Source organism: Ursus maritimus, unplaced genomic scaffold, assembly GCF_017311325.1.
Source record: "Ursus maritimus isolate PB19 unplaced genomic scaffold, ASM1731132v1 scaffold_18, whole genome shotgun sequence".
Classification (NCBI taxonomy): domain Eukaryota; kingdom Metazoa; phylum Chordata; class Mammalia; order Carnivora; family Ursidae; genus Ursus; species Ursus maritimus.
The window spans coordinates 20,152,918-20,176,874 of NW_024424230.1; the positions used below are offsets into that span (position 1 = coordinate 20,152,918).

The 23,957-nt window shown below is 35.9% G+C and overlaps 1 protein-coding gene across 2 annotated transcripts in view; it reads right to left on the bottom strand.

Annotated features, from left to right (window-relative positions):
* Positions 1-16,266: 16,266 nt before the first annotated feature.
* POLI (DNA polymerase iota) overlaps positions 16,267-23,957 on the bottom strand; it is a 22,733-nt gene continuing 15,042 nt past the window's right edge. For both annotated transcript variants that reach the window (XM_040632495.1, XM_040632494.1), the window contains 3 exons: positions 23,507-23,637; positions 20,036-20,241; positions 16,267-18,204 (listed from right to left, as the gene is read on the bottom strand). In XM_040632495.1, the coding sequence (XP_040488429.1) occupies positions 17,386-18,204; positions 20,036-20,241; positions 23,507-23,637 (1,156 nt within the window). In that variant the 3' untranslated portion in view covers positions 16,267-17,385. The remainder of the gene's footprint in view (positions 18,205-20,035; positions 20,242-23,506; positions 23,638-23,957) is intronic.

Consider the following 23,957-nt stretch of genomic DNA (forward strand, 5'->3'; position numbering starts at 1 on the left):
AAGTGTCTTTATAAAAGATGTACAGAAGAGAGACACAGTGGAGGAGGCAGAAGAGAGTCAGAGATTAGAGCTTTGCAGCCACAAGCCAATGAACACTTAGAGCTACCAGAAGCTGGACGAGGTAAGGAAGATTCTCCCCTAGAGCCTTTGGAGTAGGGTGCTGACACTTTGATTTTAGACTTCTGGTCTCCAGACTATGAGAGAATAAATTTCTGGGTTTTTTAAGCCACTAAATTTGTGGTAATTTGTTACAGTAGCCCATGACTTTAGTCAAAATTAAAAATGTATGCTCTAGGAAGGAGTATAGGACCCTGTGAGGAAAATGAAAAGACAGGCCATGGTCTGGAACAAAATATTTGCAAGACGTTTCTGTCAAGGACTTGTATATAGAATATGTAAAGAACTTTCAAAACTCAAACTCAACAGTATTAAAAAATCCTATTAGAGGGGCGCCTGGGTGGGTCAGTTGGTTAAGTGTCTGCCTTTGGCTCAGGTCGTGATCCCACGGTCCTGGGATGGAGCCCTGCATTGGGCTCCCTGCTCCTCGGGGAGCCTGCTTCTCCCTCTGCCTGCCACTCCCCCTGCTTGCGCTCTGTCAAATAAATAAAATCTTAAAAAAAAAAATCCTATTAGAGGGGCACCTGGGTGGCTTAGTCAGTTAAGTGCTTGACTCTTGATTTCAGCTTAGGTTATGATCTCAGGGTCATGAGATCAAGCCCCCCATTGGGCTCCATGCTTAGCAGGGAGTCTGCTTGAGATTCTCTCTTTCTCCCTTTGTGGCCCCTCCCCCATCTCTAACATAAATACATCTTTAGGGGCGCCTGTGTGGCTCAGTCATTAAGCATCTGCCTTCGGCTCAGGGCGTGATCCCGGAATCCTGGGATCAAGCCCCACATCAGGCTCCTCTGCTGGAAGCCTGCTTCTTCCTCTCCCACTCCCCCTGCTTGTGTTCCCTCTCCCGCTGGCTGTCTGTCAAATAAATAAACAAAATCTTAAAAAATGAATAAATAAAATAAAATAAATACATCTTTAAAAAAATCCTATTAGAAAATAGACAAAAGACATTTCAGAGAAGAGTATATGTAGACAGCAAATAAGTTCACAAAAACATTCAACATCATTGGCCATTAGGTAAATGAAATAACCACACTGAGTTATCAGTACACACTTGTCAGAATGGCTAAAATTTAAAAAAAGCAGGGATTATATCAAGTGTTATTAGTGAGGATGTAGAGAAACTGGATCACTAATACATTGCAGGTGGAAATGTAAAATGGTACAGCTACACTGAAAGAGACTATGGCGGTGTCTTACAAAATTAAACACTGCATTTACAATGCAACCCAACAACTGCACGCTTTATCCCAAGAAATGCAAATATTCACATAAAAACCTATACACAGGGGCACCTGGTGGCTCAGTTGGTTAAGTGTCTGACTCTTACCTTTGGCTCAGGTCATGGTCTCAGGGCTGTGAGATTGAGCCCCGTGTTGGGCTCTGTGCTGGGTGTGGCCATGCTTGAGATTCTCTCTCCCTCTCCCGCCGCCCCTCCCCACTTCTCGGTTCTCGCTCTCTCTCTAAAAACAAAACAAAACAAACCTGTACACAAATATTCATAGCAGTTTTATTATAAACAGCCCCAAACAGGCAACAACTCACATATCCTTTAACGGGTGAACTGTAGTAATCCATACATGGAATACTCCTGAGCAATACAAAGGAACAACCTATTGATACAATTTAGATGGTCTCAAGGGAATACTGCTGAGTGAAAAAAGGCCAACCTCAAAAGGTTAAATAGTATATTATTCCACTTGTGACATTCTTAAACTGACAAAATGATGCATATGGACAACAAAACTAGAGGTTTGCTGAGATCAAGGAGGTGGGGGCAATGGGGAGGTCTGTGGCTTTGAAAGGGTAGCAGGAGGGATCCTTGTGATAAACTTGTTCTGTGTGTTGACTGTGACGATGGTGGTATGAATCTACATGATAAAACTGCACAGAACTGAACACACGCATGCACGCACATGCATGCACATACACATAAATGAGTGCACGTAAAACTGGAGGTATCTGATTAAAATCAGTGGATTGTACCAATGTGGATTCCCTGATTGCGGTATTATACTATAGTTATACAAGATATTACCATTGGGGGAAACTGGGTGAAGGAAATACAGCCTCTCTGCGTTATTTTTTTTACAACTACATGCAAATATACAATTATCTCAAAATTTAACAATAGGAAAAAAAAACCTATCCAACCTCCCCAAATTGAATGAGTCATATAACTATAAGGCTATCTCACAATGAATATCATTTGTTTTTAAAAATTTAATTTTTAAGCTATCATGAATCTGATTTTTTACCAATATATAGTTGATATGTTTACATTAGAAGTATTTGTTTAACACTCTTTACAAGCAATTCCTCTAGTCAAGAGTTTCTAATCTCGTTGTATGGAATGATTGTTAGGGAGATAGCCCCATGAAAAAGTCTGCTTTTGTTTATAAATATTATATACCAAATCTCAAATATATAGAGAGGTACACACCTTTTTGGGAGTTGTGGCTTGAATAGGTTCTGATGTTTCACAGAAAATTATGTCAAAATTCAAGTGTAAGAGGATGCAGAAATACCATTCTCATGAAGAATGATTAATTTTTTCATAGCAAAGTAACTAACTCCTCTAATAATCACCTTCTAGCTTCAGAAATTCCTCTTCTAGTCCCCTTTGTGTGAGAAAGGATGCACAGAAACCTGGCAGGGAGGGGGACAGGAGGGCATAGTGGGAAAGATGCCGGGAAGAATGGAGAAAACCACTGTGATTCTGAAGAGCAGCTTAGCTAAGGAAATCTCTGACTTCTGTCCCCAACTCCTTTAATGCTGGTCTCCCTAAAACTCTGCAGATTCTGAGTATTTTTCCTTCTCTAATAAAATTTTCAAAAGACATAATGAAAGATGCAATTTATACCATGATTTAGGATGTGCCTTATTTTGTAAATATGCCACTTTTACTATTTTCCAATTCAGACTGTACTTTCAGAAGAATGTGAGTCTTTTAGCCATAAACATACAAATCCCAAAATTACACATTTTAATACAGTACATTTTCCCAAGAAAGACAAATGATTTTTGAAACTGTTTTCCTCATTACACAAACAGGAAAATAATATATTTAATGAACTTGTATCCTATTTAAGGAAAATGTAAATAATACCAAAGAAATAATACTAAGTACTGTATCTTTGATTCCTTCTCCTTGTCCTGTCATTATCCCTATATCCCTATATATCACTATATATATCCCTATATATCCCTATATATATCCCTATATATCCCTATATATATCCCTATATATCCCTATATATATCCCTATATATCACTATATATATCCCTATATATCCCTATATATATCCCTATATATCCCTATATATATCCCTATATATCCCTATATATATCCCTATATATCAAGAGGTAACCATCTTGATTACCTCTAAATAGCTAGGAATTTTAGAAGGTACCATCTATAGTAACAAAAATTCCATATAAAAGTTTGATGATAACACTGTCATCCAAATAATATGAAAAATAAAAATAGTTCAGCAATTATGCCCTAGTAAGTGTTGGTGAGGATGTGGAGAAAAGGGAAACCTCATGCACTGTTGGTGGGAATGCCCACTGCTACAGCCACTATGGAAAACAGTATGGAGCATCCTCAAAAAATTAAAAATAAAACTATCATACAATCCATCAACTCCACTTCTAGGTATTTTTCCCAAAGAAAATGAAAACACTAATTTGAAAAGACATATGCACCCCTATGTCTGATTGCAGCATTATTTACAATAGCCAAGATATGGAAGCAACCTAAATGTCCTTTGAGAGACAAATGGATAAAGAACATGTGGTACAGACATACACAATGGAATATTACTCAGCCAAAAACAGGCATGAAATCCTGCCTTTTGTAACAACATGTATGGACCTAGAGGGTATTATGATAAGTGAAATAAGTCAGACAGAGACAAATGCCATATGATTTCACTTACATGTGGAATCCAAAAAACAAAACAAATGAATGAACAAACAAAAGAGAAACAGACGCATGGATACAGGGAACAAACCGATGGTTGCCAGAGCAGAGGGGGTGAAGGAATGGACAAAATAGGTGATGGGAATTAAGTTACCTGCCCCTCTGCCCCCCCCCACACACACATACTCCTCCAGTACATAATAATTAAAAGAGAATTGAATAACCACAATAAATAGTTCCACTGGAAAGGGGGAAGAAAGGGAAGCATATAGTCACTGGTTCCTAACAATTCTGATACCCTATTGGGCCTACCTCTCTGGCAACGGGAAAATGTTTCCTGATTGCAGCCCAAACTCTAGTTGCACTCTGGGAGTTGCTCCCTGACTCACTGCTCCCCACAGCTTTTGGTTATACTATCTGAGATGTCCTTCTTTTTCCATCACCCTCCTCTATTCTTTGAAGAAATGATCCTTATTAGTAGCTGAGTAACTTTCTCAAGCTGCCTCCTGCCAAAGAAAGTCAAGGGCCAAGAGACATTTTTATAGCGTGATCATCTTTTAGTTTTGCCCAAGCAGTTTTTGTTTTTGCTAGTAACACTTTCTTTAAAATTTTTGAGCTTTCTTGTTTGGTTATGGTCCATTACACACCCAAAAGCCATACCTATAAATTGGGATCAACATATGCGTCTTTGGATTTTCTTATTGCTACTTTTGCATCAGGCTTCTGTGGGACCACACCGTTGGGCTTTTGTCCACCTGAGAAGATCCACTCAGTACCACCTTAACTCAGAAATCCTACCAAAATATCTGATAGTCACAATCTTGATTTGATGTTTGTGCCCGTGTCTTAATTTGAGACTTTGCTAGCTGAGCTGGCTGGACATAAGACAACAGTTTCATTTTCCAATTTAGTAACTCTGGCTCTCTATGTAATATAACCTTTAACTTCTCCTTGCAACCTAACCAGCCCCTTCCTCCCTTCCTCCCTTTCTTCTTCCTTCTTAGCTCAACTCCTTTCTCATAGTAGTACTTTAGCCTATGCGGCTAAAAACCACCAGGTGGCACTTTCTTCATTTTGCCTGGAGACATAGTGGCCAAAGCCAAAGAAGTTCATTAGGTTTCTTTCTAAGATAGCACAAACAGCTGTTTTATCAACTGCGTCATAACAGCTTCTTAATAAAGCAGTTTCCTCACCATTATTCCAGGCTCAATGACCAGTTTTCTCACCTTGCTACCGTCCAAAAGCCAATAGCATCTACTTCAGGCTTTTGTTGTACAGCTCCCCACCTTCAGTACCAACTTGGGTAGCTGTAGTCTATTACCCAAATAATGCCACAACACAAATAACTACACATTTTATTGTTGACTCAAAAAGAATATATGTTCATCATAAAGTTATTGAGTAATTGCACCCTCTCAATATCCATATTAACTCAATCTTTTAAAATATTTATTATTGAAGTACAGTTGACATATGAGGTCATACAAGTTTCAGGTGTGCAATATAGTGATTTGGCAATTCTATATATTACTCAAGGCACACCATAAGTGTAGTCACCATCTGTCACCATACATTATTACAATATTATTGACTATATTCCTCATGCTGTACTTTTCTTCTCTGCGACTTATTTCATAACTGGAAGTTTGTACCTCTTAATCTCCTTCACTCATTCCCCAACTCCCTTCCCTCTGGCAACCACCAGATTGTTCTCTATAAGTCTGTTTTCTTCATTCATTTTGTTTTATAGGTTCCACTCTACAAATGAAAGCTTATGGTACTAAGTCTGTCTCTGCGTGACTTATTTCACTTAGCATACCCTCTAGGTCTGTCTATGTTTTCACTAATGGCAAGATTTAGTGCTTTTTTATGGCTGAGTAATAATCCAGTGTGTATACTGTATACACACACACACATCTTCTATTATCAATCTCTTTCCCTATTCAATAATTTGAAAATTGTTTTCTAAGTAAAATTAATAGTTTTCATACTCATCATTTACTGCAACATTTTACTTTGCAATAACAATTACACATTTATACTCTGATGGAATTACAAGAGGAAGCTCTTGTAAAATGAGATTTTATTTGGTTATACCTGGAAAGCTTACTTATATTTGAAATTGAATACTCAGATGCTAAATATAAATCTAAATATGATGACTTATTTTTATGACTAGAATCATTAACAATGATTAGATATGATGGCAACCTATACAATCATATGGTAATTTCATGCACAATTTCAGTAAAGCCACAATTGATGCTAAAGTATTGATTATTCAACTGCCCCAAAACCGAATAACTGAATTTGGCCGAATACCAAGACTAAAGCTAAACTTCGGTATCCCTAGCTAAATAATACAGATACTGGGAGTGTATGGCTCCCCATTCTTTTTACTGCTAGGGTGTTATATCAAAAAAGTTGATGACAGTTAACTAGAATACTATAATCCGGCTAAGTCTAAAGATTAAATATTCTACCAACTCCTCAGGTTTTTCTACTTTAATATTTCTGTACCCACATAAGTTTGGTTTAGATAAATCAACTGCAGGCTGAATTTTATCACAGTACAGGTTTGTAATATGATATTTAAAAATTGCCACTATGACACAAACTTATCGTAGTAGCCACATTTTAAAAATTCAATAGTAATTTATATAATATGTATAATTATTATATTATATACATATATTAATTATACATACATATATACATACAATATGTATGTATATGTATTTTATATAATTATATAATTTATTATATATATTCAATAGTAATTATATAATATATATAATTTATATATAACTATTATGTATACATATATTTTACATATATATGTATGCGTATATATATATATATATATGCACATGAACACACACACACATAACTGACAGATTCTGTGTATTGGCTTGCTCACCTTCATTCTACCTTGCTTCTAATTAAAGAGGATGGAAAGCTAAAAAAAACCATGCATCCCAGGAGTTGACTGTACCTAGTCTTTGGTTGCATATTAGGTTACACCCATTGGATGACGTCTTGAGAGAGCTGAGTGAAGCAGAGGCCATTTTTCCTATTTTGTTGTTGTTGTTTCTGCTGGCCAGCAAGGACAAGGACAAGTGAGGCTTTTCTCCTGTGTTCCAGTGTCCACCTGCCAGATTCTTCTGTGCCAAAAGGTGGGTGTGTCAATGACAGAGGCAGCAGCATCTGCTTGATTTCTTGTTCCTGATCACTGGGACACAATTGTAGGTAACAATTCTCCAGCCTTCCAGATGTCAAGCAGTGGCAATGGTGACAGCCTATTAATTTCGGCTCCTTCAATTCATAGTTTCACCCATAGCTTCAAATGAGACAGCTTACCTGGTGGACTAGTTCTGTCTAGTTCTCAGATGTGTTTCTGGAGGCCAAACCCAGAACCCACTCCCTTCAGCAATGCAATGATTTTGTAAGCGTCTAATTTACTATATTAAATCTTCCTGCCTAAAATATCTACAGAAGTTCCATCTTCCTGACCAAAACAACATTTGAAAGAAGTTTTACAGTTTTCTCAAAATATTTTAGCATATTTTAAAAATATTTGTTCAATATCTTAAATTTTAATATGCCTAATATATAATAAATACAATTTAGGAAAGAAAGGATACCCAAATATCACCAAATTATGAGAGCTTTACCTTTACATATTAAAAGCAGAACTCTTTGTAAAACATTGCTGTTAATGTCAATCAACTTTACAGGAGAACAAGGTTACATATGGAGATTTTAATCTCTTTTTCCAAAAAAAAAAAAAAAAAAGACAGTACAGGTAATACTGTGAGATAACAAATGAGAGTGAATTCCACACAACTCAATCATTTATTTACAAGTGGAAATAGTATGCAAAAGAGAGAAATGTGGTAAATAAGAACAGAATAAATCAATCTAAGTTTATAGGCAAAGGACAAAACTGTGGACCCATCCAAGGCAGGTAACTGGGATGAAATGGCCCAGGAACCTCACAGGACTATCCTCTCAGTAAAATGGTGAATTAGAAAAAAATAATCTAACCATAAAATAAAAGACAAATGAATGGGTTCAGGGGAAAAGGTAGAAGTATCCCCTGCAAAACCATGTCCACAGTCTGCCCAGACCTAGGGTTTCATTGTACAGATGAGAAATTAAAATGGTCCAAGGTTATGGTTTCCCAAAGGGCTGGCAGAAGCAATTGTAAATATTTTTTTGGAGGGATACATCAGTATCCAGACCTTATAGGAGTCCCACAAATAAATCCCAACAAGTGTGAGCCCATAATACAAAAATCATAGAATACCTGAGAAGAAAGACCAGCATGAATAGGTTGTCCCAAGAAATAATAAATAAGACAAAGAATTAGAGTCCTCCACCAAAGAATTCAAACATTGTACTACCTAATACACAATTAACATGGCTATGTTTAAAATAAGTAAAATAAAGACAGGACTAATAAACTGGTTTAATACAGAGTGTAAGAAAAGGTTCAAGCAGTTTTTAAGAAAATGAAATAGAACTTTGTATCATCCTAGGAACAATACAGAAAAGAAACAATCTAGGTATTTTAAGTAGAAAGGGGTGGATTTAAAACAGCTCAACTGGTCCGTGGAACATTGTTGGAAAAGTTGGAGGGGCAGGTTCTCGGCCAAGGGATGTCTCCCAGAATACCAGGGATGTCTCCCAGAATACCTGCCAGAAGAGCCACTACCTCTAAGTCTACATTGGAAACATTACATGCAAGAACATATATTACAGCTACAATTCAAACATCAGGGGATCATTACTTTTACTTCCCCAAATATTTCTTGACATCTATGAATTGGTGAGTGGGCACTTGAACAAAGAGTCCAGTCAGCACCTCCATGACAATTCTATCTCCAGAAAACTGGAGAACAGACTGAGCAATATCATTATAAAAATGACTCATGTTTGCAGTCTTGTCTGCAGAAAATAGTCAAAATGGGCAGGACTCCATCTCATCTTTACCGTGTAAATTTTGTTGCATTTTTCACCTTTCAAAAATCGTGGGATTACATCTAACTGATAAAATCTAATTCTTCCCCTAAGGATTCATGCTACATTAACAACATGATGCTAGCACCACTTGGTTAAGAGGAGTGGGTAAAAACTATGAAAAACATATCCCTATATTGTCTTCCTTCCAACAGAAGATTGGAGGTTTATTCTGTAAAACAGATGTTCTCTTGAACTGGGCAATGCCAACTACAGTTGAGAACCTAGGAAGCATACTAAGAACAGGATTAAATAATCTTATGTATACTGAATGCTGAAATTTTCAGTTCCCCCTCCTCAACTTTGTTCCTATAACACAGGCAGCCAGGAAGCCATAAACTAAGCAGGATACCTTAAGAATCATCTTTGAAAAACATAACCAGCCCTAAAGGAAAGATCTAGTGATACTGACATCAGGAGTTCCTCCCAAAATGGCCCAGACAGATCATCCTGCATAGAACTCAAAGCTGATTAAGTCCTACCAAAACTACCAGAGCTTCTAATGAGGTTTTTCATCCTGCACACTTAATCAAACAAATAAAATCAACTTCAAGAAAGATTATGTAGTATGACAAAATCCTGGAAAGTTCTATCAGTAACAACTTTAGAGAGATGAGAAGATGCTGTATCCAAGAAACAAGAACAGGGTACCATAGACAGGAACATTTAGAGAACAAGAAATTACTCTCTAAAAATATATATACAAACAGCAGAAATGAAAAGTCTGCAAATGAGGCCTCACAACTGCCCTAACTTACTTTCTTGAAGGAGTTTCCAAGGTGGAGTCCTGGAAGGGGGATGCCCTAGAGAACCTAGCACCCTTCTGTGAACTGGGGAGACAAAGTCAGGAGTGTAGAGGCACCAGGGTGACTAGAGTTCATAGAGCACAGAACTGGCAAGAGCTGCACAGAATACCTCTTTAGTCTTTGACTGAGTACTGATTAGTACATGCATATGAACAAATTACCCAATGTTGGGGAAGGAACCACGTGAAAAAAGCAGAGGGAGCTATGTTCTGGACCCACACAGGACCAGAGATATTTTATGTTATAACTAGTCAGAGCAGAAAACCTCCTCACAAAAATCAGGGCATATAAAATAGTCCTCAGAAGGATTTTGCCTCAGTAGTGGGGTAACATTGTCCCAAATACTGCTCTGGTTGCACCTAATAAAATAACCCATTAAAGTGATCAAGAACCAAACTCATGAATATTTACAGAAAAGGAAAAACATCCACTATGCACATGGCAAAATTCACAACTACTGCAAAACAATTTATGGGGTGCCTGGGTGGCTCAGGTCATGATCTCAGGGTTCTGGGATCAAGCCCCAAGTCAGGATCTCTGCTCAGCAGAGAGTCTGCTTCTCCTTCTCCCTCTGCCCCTGCCCTCCCTGCCTCCAGCTTGTGCTCTCTCTCAAATAAATAAAAACTTTAAAAAAAATTACTTCATTTAAAAAAATTACCAAGCATGCATACAGCAGAAAAATATGAGCCATAATGAGGAGAAAAGCAAATGAACAGAAATAGTTGTAAATATGACACAGATATCAGTTAGTAGGAAAAGACCTTAAAACAATTATAGTTAATATTCCACATATTCAAGAGGGTAAAGGAAAAATTGAGTATATTAAAAGTAGAGACATGGAAGATACAAAAACAACTGAAATCAGATATCCAAAGAAATAAAATGTCTGACACGAAAACCATACTGAATAGAAGCAACAGCAAATTATGTAAGAAATAATTAGTGAACTTGAAGACAGAGCAATGAAAACTATTCAAAAGTTAACAGAGGGAGAAAAAAAAATGTCTGAAAAAAATAATTAACTGAGTATCAGTGAGCTATGGAACAACTTGAAGCACCCTGCAAATCAAGTGCCCAAAGAAGAGGGTGGGGGTAATAAAAATATTTGAACAAACGATAGCTGAAATTTTTCCAAATTTGATGAAAACTATAAACTAACAGATTCCAGAAGCTTGACAAATACTTAGCACAACAAACATGAATAAAACTATAACAAAGAATATCATAATCAAATGTCTTAAAACCAATAATAAAGTGAAAACCTTAAAGGCAACCAGACCCCTGCCCTCCCCCATAAAAAGAAATACTTAGAATTCTATACCCAGCAAAACTATCTTCAAAAAATAAAGGTAAAATAAAAACGTAAGAAAGATATAAGCCATAAGGATGCTGAAAGAATTCATGACCAGCAAACTTGCAGTACAAAAATATTAAAGAAAGTCTAACAGGCAGGAAAAGAAAGCTATCAGGTGGAAATATGGATCTACACAAAGAAATGAGGAGCACTAGAAATGTGGGTATATGTAACAGCATTTCCCCCTCATTTTTAAAGCTCTTTTTAAAATTTGATTGTATAGGGGGGCCTGGGTGGTTCAGTCGGTTAAGCGTCCGACTCTTGGTTTCAGCTCAGGTCATGAGCTTAGAGTTGTGAGATTGAGCCCCATTTTGGGCTCCGTGCTCAGTGTGGAGTCTGCTTGAGATTCTCTCCCTTTCCTTCTCCCTCCCCCACTGTCCCTCTTCCCTCTTTCTGCCCACACACACGCTCTCTCTCTCTCTAAGACAAATAAATAAAATATTTCACATGTGATTGTATAAAGCAAAAATAAAAATAATTTAAAAATATATTATGGGGTTACAAAGTATAGAGGAGTAAAATGTATGGTAACAATACCACAGAGGCCACAAAGGCCAGCTGGGGAGAAATGGAAGTATATTGATGTAAGGCCCCTAAGCATGAAGTGGTAGTTAGAGATGTATAATACCAACTGTAAAGCAACACTAAGATGGCAAAGCGAAGAGTTACAGGTAACAAAGCCAATAAGGAGATAAAAGAATGATAAAAAAACAAAAAACAAAACAAAACCTCAAATCCTATTAAAAGCCTGAAGAGAAAAAAAAAAGGGAACAAAGAACACATGGGGAAAAATAGAAAATAAATAGCAGACTGGTAGATTTAAACAAAATTGTATCAGTCACCATGTTAATATAAAGGTCAAAAACCTCAATTAAAAGGCAAAGATATTAGACTGAATGAAAAAGCAAGACCCAACTATCTGTTGCATGACCCCCCAAAATATCATTTTTTACATAAACACACAAATAGGTTAAAAGGATGGGAAAAGACACTAGTCTAACATTACTTTTTTAAAAAGCTATAGTGGCTCTAATGAAGAAACTGGTTTTCAGAGCAAAGAATTTACCAGGGTTAAAGAGGGTCATTTCAGAATGATGAAGGGGCCATTTCCTATAAACATAATAGCCCTGAATGTGTCTTCAAATAACATGAAGCAAAAACTGATAAAAAACTGCAAGGAGAAAAAGATACATTTATAATTATAGTTGGAGATTTGAATACTCTTCTCTCAATAATTATATACAAAAATACCAGTAAGGATACAGAAGACTTGAACTCCAATTAAATAAAGCTAATTGACATTTATATAATATTCCACCCAACAGCAAAACACATTCAAGTGCACACAGAACATTTACTAAAGTAGGGCGCATTTGGGGTCATAAAACATTTCAAGACATATTTCAAAATATTCTGCAGAATTTATCTGGTCTTTGTCCAGGGTTCCTGGCATGGAGCTCCTAAAACCCTTAGAATTTCCCAAACAATGTGTCTTTTTTAGTCATCATGGTACATGCTAGTGAGGTGACTCATGGGGGGGGGCCCTAGATAGTTTATGCCAACAGGAAGTCTTAGGATGGCAATAGCCCACACCAGAAAGACCACCACCTAATTAGAATGTTGAGACAGCCATCCTGACATCCTGGGAGGGTAGGAGCCTGGGGAATTAGAGACTGAGTTTAATCACAAGGTCAATGCTTTACTAAAATCCTCCCAACATGATGAAACCCTAAGAAAAACTCTGGACTTCCTTAGATATTAAAAGTTCTCATCACAAGGAAAAAGTTTTGTAGCTATGAATGGTGACAGATGCTAGACTTACTGTGATCATTTTGCAATATATACAGATATCAAATAATTATACTGTACCCCTGAAATAAAATGTCAGTTATATCTAAATTAAAAAAAAAAAAACTGTTAGCTAGGAAGCAACAGAAAGTTACTCAAAGGGAGCTGAAAGCTCTCAGCAGAAGGAAGGGGAAGGGACAAAAGCAGGGAAGGAATGTGTTTTGTTTTGCCAACCCAACAGTTCCAGCCAAGTAGAAGCTCAACTAGGTGTTTCTCCTGACAGCCGGTTGCTAGGTGTGTCTCATCTGAGAGCCCCATATCTGAGCTAGTTTGAGCTGGACTGGAGCTGAGGAGGACCAGCGCAGAAGCCCCCGAGTTGTCCTAAAGTTACCTTTAGCTCATTTTAATACTAAGATCTCCTTCTATGGGTGGAGTTTTCTGCCATTTTTTGAACGTATGATGTATGCACTACCCCATGACATGCTAGGCATGGGCCATTGAACCAAAAGGGCCTGTGTAAGCTCCCTGCTCCCACCCTCACACTGATAAAAGTTTCCTGCACTAACAGCATGGTGAGACAATTCTTTATGAAGCCCTATCTTCTTACTTGTAACAAGCAATAAAAAGTTCTTAGCTTTCAACATTTCCTTTGGTTGTGTTCAGTGTGATGTACCCCAACAGTGAACCCCTTAAGTTCAGTTACATAACCAAAAACAAACAAACGAACTAAACCTCTGGACTTCCTGATCACTTGATATGTTTTATTTCTTGACCTAGTTACACAGTTGTTGATTATAATTACCCATTAACTTATGCGCTTTTCTGCATATAAATTTCACAATAAAATATTTTTAAATATTGAAATTAATTCAGATTTGATGAAGGCATACACCTGCAGATTTGAAAGCACTTAAATCCCAACCATGATAAAAAGTAATCTGTAGCTAGACATGTAATAAAAACTGCAGATCTCCAAAGATAAAAGGAACAGGCCAAAGAAGTCAGCTCAAAATCCACAATTTTAAAGAAATAATTTCAGAAAGTGAATTCCACTTTGAAGGAATGAATGTATGAGATGCTAGTAAAAAAAGGTAAGCCAAAAAAAAAAAAAAAAAGATAATCAGATAATCATGCATGCAAACCTAAACATTAACTCCATAAAATATTGATAATATCCAATTTGGAGGTCAATAAAGAACTAGAGGAACCAAAATTAACAAGTTTTAACATCTTCATGTTGTTTGGAAGAAGGTACATATATTTACCATTTTTGGATGTTAGGCATGTTAAATTATTAAGGGTAATCAAAAGTATTTAGAATGTTTACATTTCAAATCAGTCAAGGAAAAATATATTTAAAAAATTCAAGTAATTAAAAAACAAGATGAGAAAAAGGATGGGAAAGAAGCATAGCACAGAAAAAGAGAAAAACAAAGCACAAATAATATGGAAAAAATAAGTCCAAATAGATTTGCACTTCTGCACTATGGTGGGACAAATACTCTTAAGAGTTCCTTCAATACAAAATACTAGATTGCAAAGAAAACAGACTTTTTAATTCACTCTTGGTTAAACTACATAAGGGAAATCTCCAGGTCCAATCCCCTACAATCACAGGGGGAAAAAACTGAGCTGAAACAAAAGCAGGAAAGGATCAGGAAGCATCAGGCAAAACGCAAACGTGAAAGGTGGGATTCACCCGAACACAAATGCCTGCAATCGACCTTTGGAGACAAAACTTTGGGACTGTAGCAAGGTCAGGGAGCTGAAAATAAGACAAACTAAGACAACTGCATTCAGGAAGGAATCCTTCAGGGGGCTACAGTGATACCGAATGGGTTCGTACTGACTCACTGGAGGCAAATGCAAATCGTATCTGAGGGGAGCATGCACAATTTCGGTCCTTTGTCTTCCCACAGACTAAGCTCGGCCACACGCTCAAGGAAACAGGCTAATCGACAGGTGCACGACAACATCCAAAAACTTAGACTTACAGACTTAAAATATTGAAATAATCAAAAACAGAATACGAAATATTTATGAGTTTTTAAAAATTAGAAACGGACTTATAAAAGGCTATAATGAATAAATGGGAAGATTAGAAAAAGAATCAAATGAAAAATATAATTATTAAAATTAAAACCATCGTTAGTGTTTTAAACAGATCAATGCTGAAAAACAAATTAAGGAGCAAGAGACAGAGCTGCTGAAATTAACCAAAATGCAGCAGATAAACAAGATGACAAAAACTATGAGATTGAGGGACATAAAGGATGGAATAAGAATATCCATCACTTGTGCAATGAGAGTCCTACAAGAATAGAAAAGCAGTATTTGAAGAACCAGTGGCCAAATGTTTTACGGAACTAACATGAATTGAGAAAAACAGGAAGCCAGCATATGCTAAGGATGAAAAGGAAATTCACATCTCCAAACATCACAGTAAATCTGTAGAACACCAAAGGAAAAAAAACAAGGATTAGAAGGAGATGGAAATAAAAGATGAACTAAAAAGTCAGAATGCAGAGGCACGAAGATAGTGAAAGGTTAACTTAAAGCCATAGAATAAGTAACAAGGCTGCGATAATACCCACTGCATTCTCACTTTTAACTACTATTTTATTTTAACTACTATTTTATTCTCTTTTTAAACTGGCCCAAACTGTTTTACCCTTAACCTTTTTTTTTTTAAACCTGTTTAATAATTTCTAGCTGAAATAATACAAGGATTATTAGAAAAATTTTTAATGTATTATCTAAAACAGTAATATATCCTTTTTATCAGTTTAACAACTTTACCAGTATACTACATGTAGAAAATTCGGTAGTCCTTGACCCAGAGTACTAAATATTTGCATGTGAATGACTTTTGATGTTCTTGCTCTAAGTTATTGTTTTTGATAACCCCAAACTCCGTTAAAAATCCTTGGTTAGGGGGGCGCCTGGGTGGCGCAGTCGTTAAGCGTCTGCCTTCGGCTCAGGGCGTGATCCCAGCGTTCTGGGATCGAGCCCCACATCAGGCTTCTCCGCTAGGAGCCTGCTTCTTCCTCTCCCATTCCCCCTGCTTGTGTTCCCTCTCTCGCTGGCTGTCTCTCTCCCTGTCAAATAAATACATAAAATCTTTTTTAAAAATTTAAAAATAAAATAAAATAAAAAAATAAAAATCCTGGGTTAGGAAATTTTCAAATTTCAAGAAATCTAAAACTAAATTAAAACTTCTTACCTAAAAGAAAGTATCTTCCATTACTCTTTATTCACATTTGTATACTTTATTTTTATCATCTTTTCTTTAGATTATATTTGCAAAGGTTATAAACTTGAGGACAGGACTCTTCTGAATCAGTGCTGAGATACACTTTGGTGTGTTCTAGAAGCTTACATCTTGCAAATTGTAACATGTCCACAACCTTATACCTAATTTTTAACCTTGCAGGCAAATGGTGAAGGCAATTAACAATGGGAAAAAGAGAACACCTATTGATTTAGTAATTGTACTTGTTGTGGATATGACATACTTAATCTCATCTCCAAAAATAAGAAGATTCAAAAACATCTAATCATTACTTTAAAACCCTACACAGACTAGCCAGAAGGGAATGGACTTCTTCCATTACCTAGCATTCTTAAAAACCTATCACACTGCCTTTCTGGTGTCCATCCTTCCTTCCCTTAATCTACCTAGATGGAGAGTTCCTTCTAGTTCTCTACAACATGTACACTCCCCTGCCCAACTTCCCACCCGGCCCCTGACACACGATTCTTTTGATATTTACTGAGTGCCTTTTATGTACTAGGCATCATAGTAGGTTCTGGTGTACTCAGAAGCATTAACTGGATATATGTTGTTTTGGTATTTTTTTAAAAATCAACTTATTAAATGGTACATAGTACTTCAGTCAAAGATACCTGTATTTTTAGTGGTTGGCAGAATAATTTCTTATTTGGAAATTTCCGAATGGGCTGAATTTCTTGAGCCATTCCACATTTCACAGAAAAAAAAACTGTTCTTTGCTATGTCATAGAAATGATTTGGCTAGTCTATTTTTTACACATAGATGTATATATCTTCCCCTCACCCCCCCCCCATTTTGGGGAAATGTAAAATACTAACCATGATATTCTTTTTGTTGAAAAGCAATATAAAATAACTTTAGAAATAAGATAATTTTACATTATTTCTTCTGTTATGAATATTTTTATGCTTTGTGCCAGAATTTACTTCCCATAACTATACTTGCTTTTCTCTAGAACATTTTATATTGAATTTCCACATTATTGAATATCTATTAGTGTTTAATTTAGAGGAGCTTAATAAATAGCTAAATCTGAGAACAATGGCCTTTCCTTTGCTTTCTAGACCTTTTTTCTGAACATGCTTATTTATGTACAATGGGGAAATCTGACCCTGCTCTCTTCCAGTCTGCCAACAGTTCTTTTTGTACCTCTTCTGGTAGTTTGTAGAAAACTTCAGGATCAATGTCAGAAGGAAAGGTAATTTTCTCATCACTAGAATCTTGCTCTTTATTTTCTCTAAGTCTTTCATGATGAGAGACTGTCACTATTGGTTCCTTATGGCTATCTGTAGTGCGGTTTTTGGAGAACAGTTGCTCACTCTGCAAATTTGGAAATGAATGGAAAATAGATACAGCAGGGTTTGTATTTGAAAAATGAAATCCTTGAGATTCTTTAGGTCCTTGACTCATTCGTTCATCTTTTAATCTACTGTCTACATAATGTGAATAATCCTTTTGGCTAGATGGAGAAGAGCAACTCCTGGTATTTAAACCTGATGTTCCTGGTTCACAGGCAGATACAGACGATACCTGTTTACTATTGGATAAATGATCTGTAGGACTTAAGGGACTATCTTGCATTTGTTTTGTAGAAAAGAAAGATAATACTCCTCTAGAGGCATGTAATGGACAACTCAAACTTCCTTTGCCTTGAACTTTTTCTCCAGATTCTCCAGAAAGGATTTCTTCTTGAATATCTACTGGAAGCTGCTTAAAGACTTCTTGGTCAATACCCTCAGGAAGTGAGCAGAGTGGGAATTCATCACTGTCTTTGTCTTTAGAAATATTAGTATCTAGTGGAGCCTCCCCAGTTCTTGTACTTTCAATTCTTCCAGATGGTAGAAAATCCCAATTTGTTTCTTTGTCTTTGGAAAAATCCTCCGTATGACTGTCTTTCATCTTCTAGAACACAAGAATAACAGAGCAATTTCAGATATCTGATATCTTTTCAATACTCATGCTGCTGAAGAGTACTATAGCCATTATCTGACCAACATCTTTCTAACCTACTCAATAATTTCATTCCTTGTGGCCAGTTCCAAACAACTAGAGATGATAAATCCACCACAATTAGTCACACTATTGTGTGCGTTTTTATCCACTATCCTAGGGAGAGGTTTCCTTCCTAGATAGCATTGAGTCAGAAGATAGGTACGTGTTTGGAAACTTGGAAAGTACCTTAACAATCGTGTTTTCAAATTTACAATTCTGTGAATAAAGGAATGGTACCCTAGAAAAGTAAATGATTCACCTACAGGTATCTAAAAAATATGTATATATGCATAGAGCACCATGGGCTGGTTTTCTCAATATCCTTATTCTGAAGTGTAACATTTAACAGAAAGAAAAAAATATATTTCTACGGTAAAAATCCTACATCAATATGAAGTTATAATGCTGTTTATATTTACATAAAATAAAAATTTAAGAACACTTTCAGTTCTAATTTGCATAATTTTTCTATGTAAAGTTTTTCACTTAAATTTTCCCTCTAGTTTTAAGCACCATGAAAATGTATACACAATCAAATATAACTCAGGAAACATCAACATAACAGTAACTGCAAAAAAAGTAAAAGGAGAAGAGATCTGGGACACAGTATTTACCATATGCCCACATGCACAAGGTACTTTTGCTTATGTTTACCTCTCTAATACCACTATAAATTAAAGACTTATAATTCTGATTCTACCAAATTAGAGGTAAAAAGTAAACTCCTTTTTAAATTTCAGTTAATAAAGGGAATAAAAAGGGCTACAGGAAAAAAGTAATTTGAAGAGGCACTGATAGGGGCACCTGGGTGGTGCAGTCGTTAAGCGTCTGCCTTCGGTTCAGGGCGTGATCCCAGCGTTCTGGGATCAAGCCCCACATCAGGCTTCTCCGCTGGGAGCCTGCTTCTTCCTCTCCCACTCCCCCTGCTTGTGTTCCCTCTCTCGCTAGCTGTCCCTCTCTGTCCAATAAATAAATAAAATCTTTAAAAAAAAAAAAAAAAGAGGGCACTGATTCGTTATTTCTATAACAGTATTCTGTTCTCATTTTAAACTGAAATGTAAATGAAAATATTACTGAAATTATTCTGATTAAACATTAAAACAAATAATAAAAACATTTTGAATTAAGAGCTGATCGTAGGCAAGCACAATTTAGTAAAATATGATTATTTTTTAAAGCATCCCATATTTAGTAACTACAGGTTTGCTAAATGGCCATATATATAAGGTTTTGTTTTAGTCACTTGAAAATATGACTGGCCTTTGCTTCTCTACTGCCACAGTCTTAATTTCTACAATTGTAGAATGAGTAGTCAGATTATATCAATCTTGCTATCAAAATTCAGTGTAATTTCAAAACCAAGAAAATTTAAATAGTTTAACAAAAACATTGGGGGGATACTGGTAGTTTATGTATAAATTAATAGACAAAAAATTTTATTTCCAGTATCTAGAAATGTTTTCATATTTATTAGCTAATCATCATATTCCTGTTGCTATAAAATGTTTTAACACTTCCAAAACAAGGAACCTCCATAACAGTTTTCTCTTTATCTAGTGATGCTTATGTTTTCTTCTTAGATCACAGTACAGTACACTTATGGCTGACAACCATAATATGAGAGGTAACATACACAAATCAGTCATTCAAACACTCACCCAAAAGATCTCTAAATTGTACCAATGGAACACAAACTTAGGTTTGTAATTTAACTACACAAATCCAAGAAGAGTGTACTTACAAAACTGCGCTTGCCAGACCGTGAAGTTGTTGATAATGATGGTGTTAAATAATAATCAATAGTCCCTTTCTTAGGAGTATTTAATGTTTTAAGGTTGCAGAGGCACACGCTTAAAAGGGTAAGATGAAACGGCATCTTCACATTCACCATGTTTCGAAAAAGTTTCATAAGTATATCAACCATTGGGGTCATCACATCGCAATTTCCTAAACAAAATGTTTGAGAAGACTATATCTAAGCACATTATAACATAATTAATATTAAAAGCTCAATATAATTTATATTGCTTAGATTAAGAAGTTAAAATCCCAAAGAGATATCACTGGAATATCCTGCCATTATATACTATACCGGGACAATCTCAACACTAATACTAAATGCCAAATGAGTTAAAGTTTTCAGATGATTTGAAATATGGGACTTCTGGTTATGGGAGTGTGATCAGGTCAGAAAATCTTCTCCCCAAAAAACTATAATAAAACTGGACAAAATTGTCAAAAACAACCATTTTGAGGATCTGAAAATGGACCAAAGGCAAATAAATTGAGAAGCACTGATTTATAAAAGCTAGTAGAACTTATAGATGAGAAAGGAGGAGACCGCAGCCTTACTGGCTGGGGTTGTTTGTATCTTCTTCTATGCAGCAGTCTTGCCAGGGTGAGGCTGTCTGTGAGAGCCAGTAGCTTTGCTGCCAGAAAGGACAGACTTGATTTGAGGCAGAGGGCAAAAGCCCATACCCAGCAGAGTTTCTGGTAAAGTGAATAAACTTGGTAGGTAACAAGTGGGGAAATCACACAGCTCTCTAGCCTGAGGTTACAGTTGTGGCTGGATTGAATGAAACATCAGTAGACGAGCCATAAATTTAACCAGGAGATCTGGAAATGAGAGAACCACAAAGGGATCAGATAAGCTCTCCTCATAACCCCAGCTGACTGGGAGACTGTGTGCACATGGATGGGAGGGGAGAGAGGGCCCAAGCTCTCTACACATTACTGACTGGAACAGCAACAAGCATACATGGAAGATGCAAGAGGGCTACAGAAAATAAAAGCCAAGGCAGAGTTGAAAATGGCCTAAATTTTGAAAGCACTCTCCAACCCATGCACTTATCTGAAGGCACAAGCCTTTCAGGCTCTAGCATTTGAGCAAAAGCTTTGACCAGTCATTGGCTAACCACTAAACTAGGCAGACACAGGGGTAACCTCAGAAGCTAAAATAAAAAATTTAAATTTAAATTAAAAAAAAAAAAAGCTAAGCAAAGAAATCAGAGGCTACACATCACAGGGGAGGTAGATTCTGCAGCTTAAGTTCAGACAAGTTAGAAAAGGAAAAGGAAAAAAAAAAAAAAAAAGCCCACAAGAAGAAAATCCAAATCCAGAGTTGCTAGAATACATTATCTAAAATGTCCACTTTTCAACAAAATATAATACATGAAGAAATAGGAGTGTGATTAGAGTCAGGAGCAAAAAGCAGTCAATTGAAATTGATTTGGATTTAGCAGACTTCAAAGCTGCTTCTATAGATATGTTCAAAAAACTAAAGGGACACGTCGGTGGCTCAGTGGGTTAAGCCTCCAACTCTTGATTTCTGCTTAGGAAATTACTCAAAATATGTTCTCTGATCAACACGAAATTAAAGCAGAAATCAACAACAGAATGAAATTTGAGAAAACATCAAATATCTAGAAACTAAACAACAAATTTCTGAATAAGCTTAGAGGTCAAAGAAGAAATCACAAAGGATATTAGAAATGATTTTGACCTCAATGAAAAGGAAATACAACAAAGTGTTACGGAATGCAGCTTAAGCACCACTAAAAGGAAATGTATAACTTTAAACTCGAATTATTAGAAAATAAGGTAAGTATAAAACAAATAATGGAAGCTTCCATCTTAAGAAACCAGAGGGAAAAAGGCAAATTAAACTAAAGCAAGCGGAAAGAAGGCAACACAAAGAGCAGAAATAAATGAAATAGAAAGTAGAAAAACAACAGAGAAATCAATGACACCAAAAGTTGGATCTTAGAACAAGATCAATAAAACCTTTGAGTGAGGCCTCACTCATATAAACCTTTATTAGAATGATACAGAAAAAAGGAAAAAACATGCATTACCAAAATCAGGAATGAAAGAGGAGACATAGATCCTACAAAAATTAGAAGGATAATAAGGGAATATTGACAACTTCATGCCATTTCCTTTCCAAAAAAGGAAAAAACATGCATTACCAAAATCAGGAATGAAAGAGGAGACATAGATCCTACAAAAATTAGAAGGATAATAAGGGAATATTGACAACTTCATGCCAACAAACTAGACAACTTGAATGAAATGGATACATTCCTAGAAGATAAGTTACCAAAACTGACTCAAAATAAATAGAAAATCTGAATAAACTTATAATAAATAAAAAATTAAATTCCTATTTTAAAATCTTCCCACAAACAAAAGCCCAGGACCATGAATAGCCAAAACAATTTCAAAATACAACAAAGCTGGAGAACTTACACTACTTAATTTCAAAACTTGTAACAAAGTATCAGATAGGGCAGAACTGGTATAAGGATAACCACGTAGATCAATGAAATAAGAAAATCAAGAAATAAACTTCTTTAGAGTCAATCAGTTTTTGACAAAGATGCCATGAGAATTCAAGATATAACCTGTTTAAGAAATTCTGTTGGAACAACTGGATATCCACATACAAAAGAATGACTAAGCCTCTTATCTTACACCATACACAAAAATTTATTCAAAGTAGATCTAAGTGTAAAGCTTAAAACTATAAATTTCTAAAAGAAAACACAGGAGGAAATATCTGTGATGTTTGGGTTAAGCAAAGAATTTTTATATAGGACGCCAAAAGCATTATCCATAAAAGAGAAAAAAAACCAAACAAACACAAAACAAATGTAATACCACTACAAGGCCACAAGAATGACTACAATAAAGTAAACTGACAATACTAAGTGTGAGAGAGAATATGAAAGCCTGGAACCCTCATACATTCTTGGTAAGAATATAAATTGTTATACTCACTTTGGGGAAAAGTTCGGCAGTTTCTTAAAGTTCAACCTACCATATAACCCAGCAATTCCACTCTTTGTAATCTACTCAAGGTAAACAAAAACATACATCTGCCCAATGACTTGCATGAAAATATTCATAGCACCATTTTTCTTAATAGCCAAAAACTGGAAATAATCTAAATGCCCATAAAGAAGTTATTTTGTGCCATATAATACATCATCATAGTTTTGTTTTCTCTGAACTTGGGAAACCCTGCTAACTGCATCTTTATTTTTATTATCTATTAAAAAACATTTTCCTGTAAAAATTCCTGATAGAATGAAGGTATTTCATAGCTCACTAACTCCCTGTGAAGACCCTCCATCTTTGGATCATATTTCTAATTCAAAGTTTTTTTAAGAGTTCAACCTGCCAATTAAATTTTTAGAAAATTAGCCCATACCTGTCCCTAACTTCTGAATCAAATGCGATGGAATAGGGCACTGACGACTCTCACGGCTACAGTGATTCTCAGATGAATACCGACGGATTACTAATCTGATTGTATGTGGCTTCCTTCCATCTTGGCATACTCTAAAAGGAAAGAGAAAGTGGAAACAAGGAATTAGAGAAGTATTACCTAAAGACTTTTTTATCTATAGAGGTATCAGTTTAGTAACCCTAACAATTATAAATATGGTTGATAATAGGCAGTAATAAAAGACTCTGAATAACCCAAACAAATTTCACCACATCTATGCACCAAAGCTCTAAAATCTTAAATGTAAGGCTCTCAGGCCTCATTCAGAATTGAGTGCAATCAGGAAAAAAACAGAAATAAGATATAATTATAACAAGCCATTTTATAATCCAAGTACAAACATAACTAAAAGCAACATATAAAATCAGCAGGA